The following is an 18,303-nucleotide window of genomic DNA, read 5'->3' on the forward strand; positions in this document are numbered from 1 at the left end:
CCATCTCAGAACCATGCCAAGGTTCTTCTCCAAGAGGTACATCCTCCCCATCCTCTGTGCCTTCATCACCCTGAGCTTTGTGGTCTTCTTCCTGTTGGGCAACTTCAAGCACTATCGCTTGGACATGGGCCTGGACGAGACCTTCCTCCCCTTCATGGGTGGCCCCGTGTTCGTGTCCAACGATGGACAAGGGGCACACCACAAACACAAAGACGAGATGTCGCGGGCCAGGACACGTGCAGACCATGAGCTTGCACTGCGGGAAGCCAGAGGGAAGCTGGGTAATTATGACGGGGAGCCGCTGCTAAAATCTCAGCCGCTCCCAAACACTCTGCCCCCCATGCCCTCCTTGCCCAAGGTGGCAGGGGTCAATGACGGAGAGCCCCCGGAACAGGACATCAAGGACAAACAGGACAAGATCAGAGAGATGATGAAGCATGCGTGGGACAACTACAGACAGTACAGCTTTGGTCACAATGAACTGAAGCCTGTGTCAAAGAAAGAACATTCCTCCAGCGTCTTTGGTCATTCCCAGCTCGGTGCGACCATAGTGGACTCTTTAGACACCCTGTACATCATGGGCCTTCACAAGGAGTTCAAGGATGGACAGGAGTGGATTGAACAGAACCTGGACTTTGACGTCGACGCCAAGGTCTCTGTGTTTGAGGCCAACATCCGTTTCATAGGAGGACTGCTGTCTGCTTACTACCTCTCTGGACAGGAAATATTCAAACTAAAGGCGGTGCAATTGGCTGATAGGTTGCTTCCTGCCTTCAACACGCCTACAGGCATTCCCTGGTCCATGGTCAACCTAACGAGTGGTGAGGGTGGTACGCACTGGTCATCAAACAGCGTTTTGGCCGAGTTCGGGACCCTCCACATCGAGTTTGTTCACCTCACAAACCTAACTGGGAACCCTGTCTACTATCAGAAAGTGATGCACATCCGTAAGCTGCTAGCCAAAATGAACCGCCCCAACGGACTGTATCCAAATTACCTCAATCCTCACACAGGCAGCTGGGGTCTACACCATACATCGGCAGGATGTCTTGGGGACAGCTTCTACGAGTACCTGCTGAAGGCATGGCTCGTGTCTGACAAGACCGACACGGAGGCACGCAAGACCTACGATGACGCCATCGAGGCTATAGAACGTCATCTGATCCGTAAGTCCGACGGCGGTCTGACATTCATCGGGGAGTGGAAGAATGGCTACTTGCAGAAGAACATGGGCCACCTGACCTGTTTTGCCGGGGGCATGTTTGCACTCGGAGCCAACGGCTCGCCAGACGACAAGGCGGAACACTACCTCCGGCTGGGAGCCGAGATTGCGCGCACCTGCCACGAGTCCTACGACAGGACGGCGTCGAAGCTGGGTCCGGAGGTCTTTAGGTTCGGCGGCGGTCTGGAGGCGACGCCCATGGACAGACAGTCACATTACGTCCTGCGTCCGGAGGCCATCGAGACCTACTGGTACATGTGGAGGCTCACCCATGACCCCAAGTACCGTCGGTGGGGCTGGGAGGCGGCACAGGCCATAGAGAAGCACTGCCGGGTGAGCGGAGGTTTCTCCGGCGTGGAGGACGTCACCTCGCTCCGTCCCACCCACGACGACGTGCAGCAGAGCTTCTTTCTGTCCGAGACGCTCAAGTATCTGTACCTGTTGTTCTCCAGCGACGACCTGATGCCGCTGGAGAGCTGGGTGTTCAACACGGAGGCTCACCCTCTGCCCGTCCTCCGCCAAGGCATGCAGTCACCCTGGCTGGCAGCCAGCCGGCCCAGCGCTGACTGACCCGGACAGGGAGACAGGGAGGGGACCTCCTCCTTCCTCTATCACAGGGGTGGGCAACTTTGACGATGGAGAGGGCCACTATATTTCCACACTCACTCCCTATAGGCCATATATTACTGTCGTAGCAAAAATAGCCGATCTACAAGCTCAAAATGCGTCGCGCTGCGACACGTTTTGTGCTTGTAGATCGGCTATTTTTTCTATATTCGAATTGAAATCTTGAATTATATTTTTGCTATTTTTGAATTGGAATCCTGAAAATGTGCATTTTTATGTAATTTCAAATGCCTTTAATTATACTTGTGTTGAGCATTGAGCTACTAATTTAGAGTAATTAAAGCGCGTCATGTTTGCATGTTGTGGAACAGCTGAAACCAATATTATATCAGTATTGTGACATTAACCTGAGGGCCACATTTAGTGAAGGTGGGGGCCGCATGTGGCCCACGGGCCGCCAGTTGCCCACCCCTGCTCTACCACATCAAGGAAACAATGGGAATCTGGTCCGCTCAACTGTCCAGACTACACTGGACGAGTGTAGTCTACTAGTCTGTAGTCAGATTTTGTGCATTTATAGTATATATATATATATATATAGAGAGAGAGATTCAACTGGATACTGCAAACACTAGATATTGCAATGACACGTGGGCTATATATGTTTTATTTATTGTGTTCTTAGTGAAATATTGCTTTTCTTTGCTTTTATTTTAATTTGGATGTTCATTTTTTTGTTAAATAAATATATTTTAGCCCCTCTCCCTCAAGAGGCCTTGCCTTTTGCCAGGCCATAGTTTATCTTAGTTTAATTCAACCTTTATATTAAAATAATCACACCCGTGTGAAGTGAGGGGCGCTCTTATCATCGTACATCATCATGACGTAAAATACACTAAGCCGATTTGCTCAGACATATGAGGTAAAATTCTCCATTCATTGTCAATGGGAATTTAATATTTGTAGGACAAATATAGACACTAAGCCGATTTGCTCAGACACTATGACGTAAAATTATCCATTCATTGTCAATGGAAATTTAAAGAAAAACAAAGGCAGGTGAAGGATAAAGTCAGGGACAACATCCTGTGTCATCTTATGAACTTACACCACGCTACCACCAACCATCATGTCATCTTATGAACTTACACCACGCTACCACCAACCATCATGTCATCTTATGAACTTACACCACGCTACCACCAACCATCATGTCATCTTATGAACTTACACCACGCTACCACCAACCATCATGTCATCTTATGAACTTACACCACGCTACCACCAACCATCATGTCATCTTATGAACTTACACCACGCTACCACCAACCATCATGTCATCTTATGAACTTACACCACGCTACCACCAACCATCATGTCATCTTATGAACTTACACCACGCTACCACCAACCATCATGTCATCTTATGAACTTACACCACGCTACCACCAACCATCATGTCATCTTATGAACTTACACCACGCTACCACTAACCATCATGTCATCTTATGAACTTACACCACGCTACCACCAACCATCATGTCATCTTATGAACTTACACCACGCTACCACCAACCATCATGTCATCTTATGAACTTACACCACGCTACCACCAACCATCATGTCATCTTATGAACTTACACCACGCTACCACCAACCATCATGTCATCTTATGAACTTACACCACGCTACCACCAACCATCATGTCATCTTATGAACTTACACCACGCTACCACCAACCATCATGTCATCTTATGAACTTACACCACGCTACCACCAACCATCATGTCATCTTATGAACTTACACCACGCTACCACCAACCATCATGTCATCTTATGAACTTACACCACGCTACCACCAACCATCATGTCATCTTATGAACTTACACCACGCTACCACCAACCATCATGTCATCTTATGAACTTACACCACGCTACCACCAACCATCATGTCATCTATGGAGTCTTGCCATATCCTCTGACTGCATCTGTCATTTAAGCCTGTATTTGCACGGACTTAAAACTATACAGGAGAAATAGCTATCTGTCTGCATGTACTGTAACCCAACCTTGTATCTTTTCTCTGAATAGAATTAATCATTTTTACGATTATTAAAACACACACACACACCATGTCCGAGTCTATATTTCTATATTTTCTTTGTATCTTTGGGTGATCTCTATTTCCAAGGTAGAGATGAAACCCATCAAACCCCCTAACCACTTGACTATTTCCATTGCTCCATTGTTCAGGTGAAGTTAAAAAATCACACCCGTGTGAACTGAGTGGTGTAAGGTATTATATAGCCTGATCAGCTGTGGTCTGACGTAATGTCTGACGTAATGAAATCACACCCGTGTGAACTGAGTGACCATAGCAACCATGCTCATTTTTTTGGTACGAACAAACACGTGGACACGTAAACTAACAAAGCCAGTTGTTGGAGTGGTTTACACCACTCAAAAAAAGGCCATTAAAATAAATTATGTAAATAAAAGCCCAGGATCTGATGGCCTATCGGCTGTATATGAAGGCGTACTTCTCCCTCTTGCAGATTTCAATCAAGGTATTAATAAAGGTAGATTAAGTAAATAATTTTACTATGGAGTGATGACAATGTTGCATAAAAAAGGAGATAGGAGCAATTTAGATTTGACATTGATGAATACAGATTATAAGATACTGGCCAAATTAGTAATGAGTAGCTACAGCCTGATAAAGGCAGTGTTATGTGGGATAATCTTTGTATATTTAGAGACATAACATCAGGCAATGAGGATTTGTATATTATAGGACTTGACCAAAGAAATGCATTTGTATTATATATCGTGATTACCTTTGGATGCTGATGAAAAGAGTTGGCACTCCATATAGTTATATTAATATGGTTAAATTGTTGCATGCAAGATATACTGTTCAAATCTTGTTCCGCAGCAAAAATAATGCTAGCCTGGATCTAAAATTATAAATACTCTGTTAAAAATATAGCCAATGGAATCCAGGAGCAATTTGGGTTGCAGATGAAATTTGCAAGTCAGAATTTTACAACTACCAACTGTTATGTAGTGATTTTATTTAAAAAATATATAAAAATAAATTGGAGCACATTATCTAGTAAAATATCTGTGATAAATGAACTAGTAAATGGGGGCATGAGTCAGTATGAAGGGTTAAATGAGGAAGAAAATGAAATGCGTGTAAAAACAAACATCTATTCGAGAAATATATCGTATGAAATGCAAGAGCTTTTCTTATCTCCCAAAACAAGCTTCCAATAGACATGTTTTGAGACGGTGCAACAGAATTAGCACAACTGGATGTCCTGTAATCGATACCATCCTAAACCTCTTTGAATGAGATAGATCTAGAAAAGTATGAGCCAGCATGGAAGGAATTGGCTTCAATGTTGAAATAATAACAAATCATGCAGGGCTCGTATATTCAAAGAGAATTGAGAAGGAAAACATGATTTATTTTTGGTGGATTGTGTGTTGTATTGGCAAAACTCTGGAAAACTAGGTCAAGTTCAAACAATCCCTGGTAATGTTTTTAACCAGACAAGTCTTAACCCATTTAGACCTGATGACGATTCTACCCATGTCTCTATGTCAGTCATTCTCAAACATTTTCCTGTCAAGGACCTCCAAAATTATATGTAATTGGCTGCAGAGCCCCCCCCCACACGCATCTGAAAATATGTTGTTCCAGGGACCTCACCAGTTAAAAACGTTCGCTCTGAAAGATTTTTTTTTGAGTGGTGCAAACCACTCCAACAACCATCTTTGTCTGTATGTTTGTGTACCTGTGTACGTGTCCGTGCAGAGGTACTCCAACAACCAGCTTTGTCTGTATGTTTGTGTACCTGTCCGTGCACAGGTGAGCATGGTTACCATGGTCACTGACATTACGTCAGACCACAGCTGATCAGGCTATATAAGACCTTGCACCACTCAGTTCACACAGGTGTGATTTATATATATATATATATATATATATATATATATAGACCACATCAATATTTAACAGTAAGCTACAGTGAATGTGGGGGAAAAAAATAAATAAAGAAATAGCTATCGGTATGTCTATTTGTCATTATTGTAATCTTTTTGTAAATTAATAATAGAATACATTATGCAAGTATTTAAACATGTGACATTTGAGGAGAAGATTCCTGATGTCCGTCTGTAAGTATTTTGTTCTGTAAGAATAAATAAATCATTGTTCAGAACAGCAGTCTTGGTGGCAAAAACTTAGCAGCTTCCAGGAACTTTACCATCAATAATGTAATGTGGCGCCGCCTTGTGGCTGAGTGTGTAGGTGTAGACAAAACAAGATTTTACAAGAATTAAAAGGAAATTACACATAGTGTATATTACTCCAAAGATAGCTTGTGCGTTCCAACCCCCCCCCACCCCCCCCCCCCCCAAATTCCCTATTGCTGTATATATTTCTCAGTATTAATGCTGAAGTTTTGATATTGTGAACCATATGAGGTGATATGAGATACAAGATGAATGTTGTACACTGAAGGTTTTTATTGAAAAAATAAAATAAAATATTTAAAATAAATGATCACCATCTCACAAGCAATCTAATCGTTCAATCGTACTTCTCTTGCACAATGCCTTATCAAATAACTCTTTGAAACGGTCCCCCGTTGCTTTGCGCCTCTGTTTGGGCGGGGACCTTGCCACCGGGACCGGTCCATCAAAGGTTACAGAAGCGGGGATCAGCCTCTGTTTGGGCAGGGACCTTGCCACCGGGACCGGTCCATCATAGGTTACAGAAGCGGGGCTCTGTTTGGGCGGGGACCTTGCCACCGGTCCATCATAGGTTACAGAAGCGGGGATCAGCTCAACGCAAAGGTATTCATCACTAGTAGAACTTTCCTTCTCGCTGCACTCAGGTTGGCTACCGATGCCGATCGGATCGAGGCCTTCACTGTGAGGGACGACGGGATCGCCCTGAAGGCTGCGGTTGCTGTGAAGGCCGCCGATCGGACCGAGGCCTTCACTGTGAGGGACGGGATCGCCCTGAAGACTGCGGTTGCTGTGAAGGCCGCCGTCAACCAAGCATGGCTGCTTGGCGAGGGTCCTGTCTTTGGCGGACTGCCTTCTCCTTTCTGTACTAGTCCGCCTGCGAGTAGGGCTGTCACGATACGACAAATCAAGTTGCCGATTAATTATCACACAAATAACTGCGATTAACGATTTAATTGTTTGTTTGCATTGAACAATGGAACGTTACAATTTGTAAAAAGCCTTTTAAGGCTTCATAATCATAAAGGGAAGACTACCGCACACCAGGCTAAATTTTCAGCAGGTGCAGCAGACGTTTGGAGGAGGAGGGAGACCCGCACACTGCCACTTGTTCAAGGGGTTTTAATTTAATGCTTTAGCTATTGAAAAACAGCAGATCTACAAGCTCACTCGTGCCGCGCTACGAGCTTCTGGTGTTTTTGAAAAATCATGAAAATGTGGCGCAAATCTTTGAATAGATATTCTTTCAGAGCGAATGTTTTTAACTCAAATCTTTGCTTCTGGGGGGGTCCCTGGAACAACATATTTTCAGATGGGGGTCGGAGGCCAAATACATATAATTTTTGGGGTCCTTGGCATGAAATAGTTTGAGAACCACTGACATAGAAACATAGGTTTTTCAGAAAACTGTCAGGATTTAGAAGACATTTTGTAGAAAAATGGCGCAATTTTTTTCTACTCAGTCTGTGTCTCATATGGCTGTGGGCAGTTTAGAAACCATCTTCCAGTGACATCAGCGATGGGGAATACAAGCTAATAAAAACTGCAGGCTTTCTAGTCCTGAAGAGTTGCAATGCGAAAATGGAAGCCATCGTTCTCACGATAATGAAAATCTAAACATTTGTTTAAAAAATAATCTGCCTAATGATGATTAGTCACTGGAAGACTAAACTGCCCACAGCCCTCCTATGAGACAGACTGAGTAGGAAAAAAAATCGTGCCATTTTATCATGATTATTAGTGAGGACCTATTATATGAAGATAGGTTGAAAAGTGGTCCTTTAACACATTGATGCCCGAGGCCGAATCTGGGAACGTCTTCTAGGGCCTGACCTAAGGTTTCAGAAAACCTTTCAATTCTGATTCGTTCTTTTTTTGAAGTTATGTTGCTACATGTATAGCAATAGCTGATGAGACACAGAGCATCAAAGGTAGAACAACGTATAGGTTGCACCAGGCGAAACCTCTTGAACCAGCAAGTGGCAGGCTTCATAATCACAAATTGCACAGGGCAGATATGACAAATAACTTGCATATACTAAGAAATCACTGACACATTTCATTTTTTACAAAATAGCGGAAATAGTTGACCTACAAGCTTAAGTTACACACATCACAAAGTGACGTGTTGTAACCTTGTAAATGTGCCATTTCTGCAATTATTTGAAAAATGTATGTTTTTCAACATGGAAATGATTGACGATTATGCAAAAAATATTTGTGATTATCTCAAACGATTGCGATTAGACGCGACAGGCCTACCTGTGAGGGACGAGATCACCTCGAAAGCTGGTGTCGCTGTGAAGGCCGCTGTCATCTACGCATGGTTGCTTGGTGAGGTCTTGGGCAGTGCCGGACTTCTTTTTCTTGCCCTTCTTTGCGGTCCTACTCCCCGTGGTGTGGACGGGGTCACCGTGAACGCTGGGGTCGCTGTGAAGGCCGCTGTCATCTACGCGTGGCTGCTTGGCAAGGTCTTGGGCAGCGCCGGAATTCTTTTTCTTGCCCTTCTTTGCGGTCCTACTCCCCGCGCTGTGGTGGACAGGGTCACGGTGAAAGCTGGGGTCGCTGTGAACACTTGTGTCGCTGTGGAGGCCGCTGTCACCCATGCGTGGCTTGGTGGAGCTCCTGTCTTTGGCAGACTGTTTTCTCCTGCTCTTCCTTGTGGTCCCACTCCGGCTTTGAGGCACGGGGTCACTGCAAAAGCTGGTGTCGCTGTGAAGGCCACTGTCAACTAAGCATGGTTGCTTGGCGAGGGTCCCGTCTTGGGCAGAATCAGACTGCTTTCTCCTGCACTTCTGTCGGGTCCGACTCGCCCCCCTGTGAAAGCTGGGGTCACCGTGAAGGCTGGTGTCGCTGTGAAGGCCGCTGTCAACTAAGCATGGTTGCTTGGCGAGGGTCCCGTCTTGGGCAGAATCAGACTGCTTTCTCCTGCTCTTCTGTCCGGTCCGACTCGCCCCCCTGTGAAAGCTGGGGTCACCGTGAAGGCTGGTGTCGCTGTGAAGGCCGCTGTCAACTAAGCATGGTTGCTTGACGAGGGTCCCGTCTTGGACAGACCCAGACTGCTTTCTCCTGCTCTTCTGTCCGGTCCGACTCGCCGCCCTGTGAGGGACGGGATCACTGTGAAAGCTGGGGTCACCGTGAAGGCTGTGAAGGCCGCTGTCATCTACGCATGGTTGCTTGGCGAGGTCTTGGGCAGCGCCGGACTTCTTTTTCTTGCTCTTCTTTGCGGTCCTACTCCCCGTGGTGTGGATGGGGTCACCGTGAACGCTGGGGTCACTGTGAACACTTGTGTCGCTGTGGAGGCCGCTGTCACCCATGCGTGGCTTGGTGGAGCTCCTGTCTTTGGCAGACTGTTTTCTCCTGCTCTTCCTTGTGGTCCCACTCCGGCTTTGAGGCACGGGGTCACTGCAAAAGCTGGTGTCGCTGTGAAGGTCGCCGTCAACTAAGCATGGTTGCTTGGCGAGGGTCCCGTCTTGGGCAGAATCAGACTGCTTTCTCCTGCTCTTCTGTCCGGTCCGACTCGCCCCCCTGTGAGGGGCGGGATCACTGTGAAAGCTGGGGTCACCGTGAAGGCTGGTGTCACTGTGAAGGCCGCTGTCAACTACACGTGGTTTGTTGGAGCTCCTGTCTTTGGAGGACTGCTTTCTCCTGCCCTTCCTTACAGTCCTCCTTCCCCTTTCGACCACCCGACACCGCTTAAGGTTTCTAGAATGAAAGAGTAACAGTTGGTACTATAGCATTCAGTTCCGTTTCAAGAATTGTATTTTTACTTTATTCATTGCACGTTTGTGATATTAATGAATATCCCCTACAACATATGTTCTATATTTATTTTCAATCTAATGTATGGCATGCAAAAGAAAAAAAACTGAAACCCACATTAAAAAAATAAATAAAAGAAAATCTTGCACACACATTCGTCAGTGTACCAATGACAAACTAGCTGCCATTTTGCACTGAAAGACAGACTGAAACGGAGAAATCAAGTGTGTGTTCGGTTACCTCTGTAGGAAAATGTGTGATCTGGAGCAGTGTGATGTGGAAGCGGTTCTTTGGTCTCCCTCATCAGGCGGCCGTCCCATACTGAAGCTCTCACTGACACGCTCTATGAAATGGTGGTCCCAAGGGGTCCTGCAAAGAAATAACAAAGATGTTGCTGATGAACCAGGAATCTACCAACAGTATGACGTCATCAAACGTATGTCTAGTGCACATTTACAATTCCATGCCGTGTCGTCTTCTTGTGCTGCGCCTTTTCTGCATGACCCACTGGTCGCATGTCAAGGAAGTAGGATCTGGTGAACAAATCAAAACCCAATTCATTAACACCATGTCAAAATAGCTTTTGCCAGAAACCAACTTGTAGAACTAACCAAAACGTTGTTTCCAGCATGCTATTGCTAACATAACACAGGACTAAACAGTGCTCACCATCAGGACTAAACACAGGACTAAACAGTGCTCACCATCAGCTACGAGTTTGTTTCTGAGTGGCCTTTTCTTCTTGGCTGTTTGGTACAACTTTCGGCACGCAGCACACATGCCCAGATGTCCTAGCAGTGGACCCTCCTGCATCATATGTGGGAAGGAAGGGCCAGACACCGTGCCGTCATTATCTAATGACTGTTCAGAGGGACACTGCAGCTTGGACGACTCAGTGGATTCTTGGTCGGCCACTTGTAGCAGCTCTTCTCCAGCGTCACCCACCACCACCACCGCTGTAGTTTCTTCATCGATGACGTAAAGCATGGTGGTGGTTCCCTTGTCTGGGACACTTTCGCCCCGTCTCTGCACGTCACATCTCACGCGCATTGCAGTGTCTTTATTGCGGTTCTTCTGTTTGGAGGCGTGTGTGGAAGGCATGTGGCGTTTTTCCCACTCCACACAATACTCTAGTGTCACCTTTTGAGAGAGAGCACATTGTACACACTGAGTGTGGGGTGCTGTTAATAGGAATTTTCCTATGTTGAAAAGTGCACACATCAACAAGGCTCTTCTAAACAAGGCTCTTCTAAACAAGTCAAAAGTCTTGCACACCACTTTTGATGGGTTTTTTTAACTCATCACCTGAAATAACACTACACTACATACATGTGTATTATTATTTTCATTGCGAAGATTACACAGAACAAAACAAAATGCAATCAGACATCAAGCAGTGTGGAGGGTTTTGTGGTCCTGTCACTTAATAGAACCGAAAAATAAAGTCATCCTGATATGGGATTTTTGGACCCATATGGCACCTGCAGGTCCTTATCCTGATTGTTTCAAAGTTTATTTCAGTGGCAGAGCTTTCCAGATAGTGCCAGAACCTTGGCTTGAATGACTAATATAGTTTCAGAGGCGGTGTGTAAACACGATTGACACAACGTCCCAAATGTTCCACTCACTCCCATCAGAATCTAACTCCCCACCGATGCTGCAGTCACAATCACACTGAAGAGAGTACAGACCCGTGTCTTTTCACTCTACTGCGAAAACAAACATATCCTCCAGTCATCCAACATGAGAATGAGTGATGCATACCAACCAACCAGTGCTGTTTTCGTCGACTAAAACTAAGACGAAAAATGTTCATCGACTACCTTTTTTCAGTGACAAACTAAATGGAAACTACATGAAAGCTAAGCTATGACGACTAAAACTAAGACTAAATACACTGACGATTGTCAACAAATAAAAACTAGACTAAAATGTTAGGAAGGGGACTAGTGGACAAGAGATCCAGTCCAAGTCATTTTACACTTGGTTGCATGCTGAAAATAGCCGATCTACAAGCTTGTAGATGGGCTATTTTCAGCAAGTGAATTACGACGGCATCAAGGCCTGCCAAAATACATTTTGTTCGACTAAATTAACTGTAGATTTAGTCGACTAAAATCTTATGATATTTAGTCACTAAAACTAGACTTGCACTAAAACGTTCCATGTGACTATAAAATGTGACTGAAACAAAAAAAAACTATTCAAGAGACTACAACTAAAATCTAAATTTGCTGCCAAAAACAACACTGCAACCAACCTTGAAGCCTTCAGCTGTGTGCTATGTCCAGTCAGTGGCATGCTATCAACACCTGCTGTGGCCGGTCACCGAGGCTGTGGCACGCAGACGTCACGTGGACTACCTGTGGATTTGGGCTGATATTAATTTAAAACCTTTTCTGATAATCAAGCTGTCGATTGATTGACTGACTGATCATGTGGGGAAGAAGGGCCTTCCTATCTCTCCTTTTATTACTCTATGCTTCCTATCTAATCGATCAACAGGCTGACAGACAACCCCCCTATATCCAATTTACAATCAGTGTTAATTAACTGCATCTCCCACACACACACAACAGCTTCCCTCTGCACACACGCACGCACGCACACACACACACACACACACACACACACACAACAGCTTCCCTCTGCACACACACACACACAGTGGCATTTTTGGTCAGAGATATCTATACTAGGGAAAAGGGTCCTTAACCAAATCAAGTAAATTATTTGTTCATTTATTTTACATTATTTATTTTAGTCAAAGAGACTTTTAGTACCTGTCTAAGGAGTCATGTTGATTATTGCACACAATGAGGCTTGGGGAGAATTACAGTGTTTGAAAGCTATCATCCAAGAAGCTAGGTCTTGCATTAGCCGCAATTTGCAACTCTAGATTTTGTTATAATGGGATGAATCTAGAGTTGCAATACCCTCCATTGACTCCCCACTCATCATTTTGCGTTTGCGATCTGCTTGTCTTAAACGACGTTAAACTCACCAACATTGCAGCTGTAGTCCAAGCACTTGTGTCGCTGTGGAGGCCGCTGTCACCCATGCGTGGCTTGGTGGAGCTCCTGTCTTTGGCAGACTGTTTTCTCCTGCTCTTCCTTGTGGTCCCACTCCGGCTTTGAGGCACGGGGTCACTGCAAAAGCTGGTGTCGCTGTGAAGGTCGCCGTCAACTAAGCATGGTTGCTTGGCGAGGGTCCCGTCTTGGGCAGAATCAGACTGCTTTCTCCTGCTCTTCTGTCCGGTCCGACTCGCCCCCCTGTGAGGGGCGGGATCACTGTGAAAGCTGGGGTCACCGTGAAGGCTGGTGTCACTGTGAAGGCCGCTGTCAACTACACGTGGTTTGTTGGAGCTCCTGTCTTTGGAGGACTGCTTTCTCCTGCCCTTCCTTACAGTCCTCCTTCCCCTTTCGACCACCCGACACCGCTTAAGGTTTCTAGAATGAAAGAGTAACAGTTGGTACTATAGCATTCAGTTCCGTTTCAAGAATTGTATTTTTACTTTATTCATTGCACGTTTGTGATATTAATGAATATCCCCTACAACATATGTTCTATATTTATTTTCAATCTAATGTATGGCATGCAAAAGAAAAAAAACTGAAACCCACATTAAAAAAATAAATAAAAGAAAATCTTGCACACACATTCGTCAGTGTACCAATGACAAACTAGCTGCCATTTTGCACTGAAAGACAGACTGAAACGGAGAAATCAAGTGTGTGTTCGGTTACCTCTGTAGGAAAATGTGTGATCTGGAGCAGTGTGATGTGGAAGCGGTTCTTTGGTCTCCCTCATCAGGCGGCCGTCCCATACTGAAGCTCTCACTGACACGCTCTATGAAATGGTGGTCCCAAGGGGTCCTGCAAAGAAATAACAAAGATGTTGCTGATGAACCAGGAATCTACCAACAGTATGACGTCATCAAACGTATGTCTAGTGCACATTTACAATTCCATGCCGTGTCGTCTTCTTGTGCTGCGCCTTTTCTGCATGACCCACTGGTCGCATGTCAAGGAAGTAGGATCTGGTGAACAAATCAAAACCCAATTCATTAACACCATGTCAAAATAGCTTTTGCCAGAAACCAACTTGTAGAACTAACCAAAACGTTGTTTCCAGCATGCTATTGCTAACATAACACAGGACTAAACAGTGCTCACCATCAGGACTAAACACAGGACTAAACAGTGCTCACCATCAGCTACGAGTTTGTTTCTGAGTGGCCTTTTCTTCTTGGCTGTTTGGTACAACTTTCGGCACGCAGCACACATGCCCAGATGTCCTAGCAGTGGACCCTCCTGCATCATATGTGGGAAGGAAGGGCCAGACACCGTGCCGTCATTATCTAATGACTGTTCAGAGGGACACTGCAGCTTGGACGACTCAGTGGATTCTTGGTCGGCCACTTGTAGCAGCTCTTCTCCAGCGTCACCCACCACCACCACCGCTGTAGTTTCTTCATCGATGACGTAAAGCATGGTGGTGGTTCCCTTGTCTGGGACACTTTCGCCCCGTCTCTGCACGTCACATCTCACGCGCATTGCAGTGTCTTTATTGCGGTTCTTCTGTTTGGAGGCGTGTGTGGAAGGCATGTGGCGTTTTTCCCACTCCACACAATACTCTAGTGTCACCTTTTGAGAGAGAGCACATTGTACACACTGAGTGTGGGGTGCTGTTAATAGGAATTTTCCTATGTTGAAAAGTGCACACATCAACAAGGCTCTTCTAAACAAGGCTCTTCTAAACAAGTCAAAAGTCTTGCACACCACTTTTGATGGGTTTTTTTAACTCATCACCTGAAATAACACTACACTACATACATGTGTATTATTATTTTCATTGCGAAGATTACACAGAACAAAACAAAATGCAATCAGACATCAAGCAGTGTGGAGGGTTTTGTGGTCCTGTCACTTAATAGAACCGAAAAATAAAGTCATCCTGATATGGGATTTTTGGACCCATATGGCACCTGCAGGTCCTTATCCTGATTGTTTCAAAGTTTATTTCAGTGGCAGAGCTTTCCAGATAGTGCCAGAACCTTGGCGTGAATGACTAATATAGTTTCAGAGGCGGTGTGTAAACACGATTGACACAACGTCCCAAATGTTCCACTCACTCCCATCAGAATCTAACTCCCCACCGATGCTGCAGTCACAATCACACTGAAGAGAGTACAGACCCGTGTCTTTTCACTCTACTGCGAAAACAAACATATCCTCCAGTCATCCAACATGAGAATGAGTGATGCATACCAACCAACCAGTGCTGTTTTCGTCGACTAAAACTAAGACGAAAAATGTTCATCGACTACCTTTTTTCAGTGACAAACTAAATGGAAACTACATGAAAGCTAAGCTATGACGACTAAAACTAAGACTAAATACACTGACGATTGTCAACAAATAAAAACTAGACTAAAATGTTAGGAAGGGGACTAGTGGACAAGAGATCCAGTCCAAGTCATTTTACACTTGGTTGCATGCTGAAAATAGCCGATCTACAAGCTTGTAGATGGGCTATTTTCAGCAAGTGAATTACGACGGCATCAAGGCCTGCCAAAATACATTTTGTTCGACTAAATTAACTGTAGATTTAGTCGACTAAAATCTTATGATATTTAGTCACTAAAACTAGACTTGCACTAAAACGTTCCATGTGACTATAAAATGTGACTGAAACAAAAAAAAACTATTCAAGAGACTACAACTAAAATCTAAATTTGCTGCCAAAAACAACACTGCAACCAACCTTGAAGCCTTCAGCTGTGTGCTATGTCCAGTCAGTGGCATGCTATCAACACCTGCTGTGGCCGGTCACCGAGGCTGTGGCACGCAGACGTCACGTGGACTACCTGTGGATTTGGGCTGATATTAATTTAAAACCTTTTCTGATAATCAAGCTGTCGATTGATTGACTGACTGATCATGTGGGGAAGAAGGGCCTTCCTATCTCTCCTTTTATTACTCTATGCTTCCTATCTAATCGATCAACAGGCTGACAGACAACCCCCCTATATCCAATTTACAATCAGTGTTAATTAACTGCATCTCCCACACACACAACAGCTTCCCTCTGCACACACGCACGCACGCACACACACACACACACACACACACACACACACACACACACACACACAACAGCTTCCCTCTGCACACACACACACACAGTGGCATTTTTGGTCAGAGATATCTATACTAGGGAAAAGGGTCCTTAACCAAATCAAGTAAATTATTTGTTCATTTATTTTACATTATTTATTTTAGTCAAAGAGACTTTTAGTACCTGTCTAAGGAGTCATGTTGATTATTGCACACAATGAGGCTTGGGGAGAATTACAGTGTTTGAAAGCTATCATCCAAGAAGCTAGGTCTTGCATTAGCCGCAATTTGCAACTCTAGATTTTGTTATAATGGGATGAATCTAGAGTTGCAATACCCTCCATTGACTCCCCACTCATCATTTTGCGTTTGCGATCTGCTTGTCTTAAACGACGTTAAACTCACCAACATTGCAGCTGTAGTCCAAGCTTGAATTATTCTCTTTCAATCTGCAAAGCTTGTTTTTCATAAAAATCCCCCGTAGACATGTTATGAGCTACTTTCTGTCAAGAAATTCTGTGCAAGTGATTATTTTTCTAAGTGCTGGTGTTTGGAAGCGCTCGTCGTAAGTCACTGAACGTCCCTGCATGCATCTGTTTCGCATTTGCACATAATGCAGGAGGCAGCAGCGCGACCCCTTAATACAAACGAGCGCTTCCAAACTCCAACATTTCTTCTTCTTGACAGAAAGTAGCTCATAACATGTCTACGGGGGATTTTTATGAAAAACAAGCTTTGCAGATTGAAAGAGAATAATTCAAGCTTGGACTACAGCTGCAATGTTGGTGAGTTTAACGTTGTTTAAGACAAGCAGATCGCAAACGCAAAATGATGAGTGGGGAGTCAATGGAGGGTATTGCAACTCTAGATTCATCCCATTATAAAAAAATCTAGAGTTGCAAATTGCGGCTAGGTCTTGCATTTCAGGCAATCATGACAAAATATTTTTATCAGCAATATTTTAAAATGTTCATTATATTGAAGTCTAGGTTTTTAAAGTGCCACTTCACCACTTTCAACCTATCTTCATATAATTGGTCCTCCTCACTAATGTTCATAATAAAATACCACCATTCTTTTGGGAGGGGCAGTTCAGAAACCCGTCCACCAGTGACATCATCGTTAGGCAGATTTTTTTTTAAACAAGATTTAAAAAAATATATATACCGGTATATATTTCGATTTTTATTATCGTGAAAACGATGGCTTCCATTGTTGCAACTTTTCAGGAATAGAAAGCCTGCAGTTTCTATTAGCTTGGATTCCCCATTGATGATGTCACTGGTGGACGGATTTCTGAACTGCCCACAGCCTATGAGACACAGACTGAGTAGGAAAGAAATGGTGCTATCTTATCGTGATTATTAGTGAGGACTTATTATGAAGATGGGTAGAAAAGTGGTCCTTTAAATCAACCCTCAGCATAGCTTCTAACAATGTTTTTTCCTCTCAATATACAGTATTCTGTCTTGTTGATTTTTTTCCAAACATCTCTGTCCCTTATCATTAAACAAATAAGAGATAAGTACGTATTTCTCTCCACAGGGATCCAAAAGAATGCCTATAATACAGGAATTCTTCAAACATATATTATTTGAAGTACATTTCATGAAATCAGTTCACTCTCCCTCTATCCATAATATGTCCACTGGATTGGACAAACAAATGCCAAATTTATAATTTAGGCATATAGTTCACAGGATTGGAAAACAAGTGCCTCCGTGGTGGCTCCACAGACTTCGAACCATATAAATGTAAAAGCTGTGTGCTATGTGCTGTAGTATCTGTTCTGTCTGAACAACATGCTATCTAAATAACATTTTAGCATCTGTGGTCAAGCAATAGGATTATCTAAGTAACATAACAAGAAATCAACATACATCTGCATAGAATAACTAGCATCTATTTTGGTCACAAAGTGACAAAAGGTGATCATGGAGTGAGGAGTAGGCGACCGGTGGCTATGGTAGAGTCCGATCTGAAGTCACCTTTTGTATTAATATTTTTATTTATTATTTTATCCCACGGTTTTGTCCTGGCCGCTACTCTCCCTCTGACAACCTCAGTCACTTATTGGAGGACTTTGACCACACCTAGGGCTTTGTGAGTGAACTTAGTGCATACTGTATATCTACTGTACACAGACATGTACGTGTACAGACTAGTACTTCCTCCTGCATCTCAAAGGTAATCGGAGCAAAGGTTAAATGCAGAGACATTCTTTCTCAGCAGAGAAAGGGCAGGGAATGCAGAAGGAATGACATGACAGCAGTCGAGTAGTGAAAAAAGCTCTCCAGCACATGGAACCGACTTGAAAAGAGAACCACAGAAGAGAGATAGGTAGACGGTAAGTAGACGGGCTAGAATGTGGAA

General features: G+C 44.1%; 2 protein-coding genes across 2 annotated transcripts; one reads left to right on the forward strand and one right to left on the reverse strand.

The window, feature by feature from the left end:
• Positions 1–328: 328 nt before the first annotated feature.
• Positions 329–1,788, forward strand: LOC306920799 (mannosyl-oligosaccharide 1,2-alpha-mannosidase IB-like; the record flags this gene model as incomplete). Its single annotated transcript, XM_079497705.1, is given in 2 exon segments — positions 329–1,747; positions 1,750–1,788. Coding segments are annotated over 2 exon segments (1,446 nt in total). The 5' UTR covers positions 329–340.
• Positions 1,789–6,305: 4,517 nt separating this feature from the next.
• On the reverse strand, positions 6,306–15,797 carry LOC306917562 (uncharacterized protein). Its single transcript, XM_079495855.1, has 10 exons — positions 15,578–15,797; positions 14,022–14,457; positions 13,775–13,850; positions 13,558–13,686; positions 12,816–13,260; positions 10,516–10,951; positions 10,269–10,344; positions 10,052–10,180; positions 8,312–9,754; positions 6,306–6,938 (listed from the first exon to the last, which is right to left on the reverse strand). Exons 2-10 carry the CDS (start codon positions 14,416–14,418, stop codon positions 6,371–6,373), a joined length of 3,699 nt encoding a protein of 1,232 aa, XP_079351981.1. The 5' UTR covers positions 14,419–14,457; positions 15,578–15,797; the 3' UTR covers positions 6,306–6,370.
• Positions 15,798–18,303: the final 2,506 nt, after the last annotated feature.

This window comes from Electrona antarctica, assembly GCF_951216825.1.
Source record: "Electrona antarctica genome assembly, chromosome: 1".
In the NCBI taxonomy this organism is placed as follows: Eukaryota; Metazoa; Chordata; class Actinopteri; order Myctophiformes; family Myctophidae; genus Electrona; species Electrona antarctica.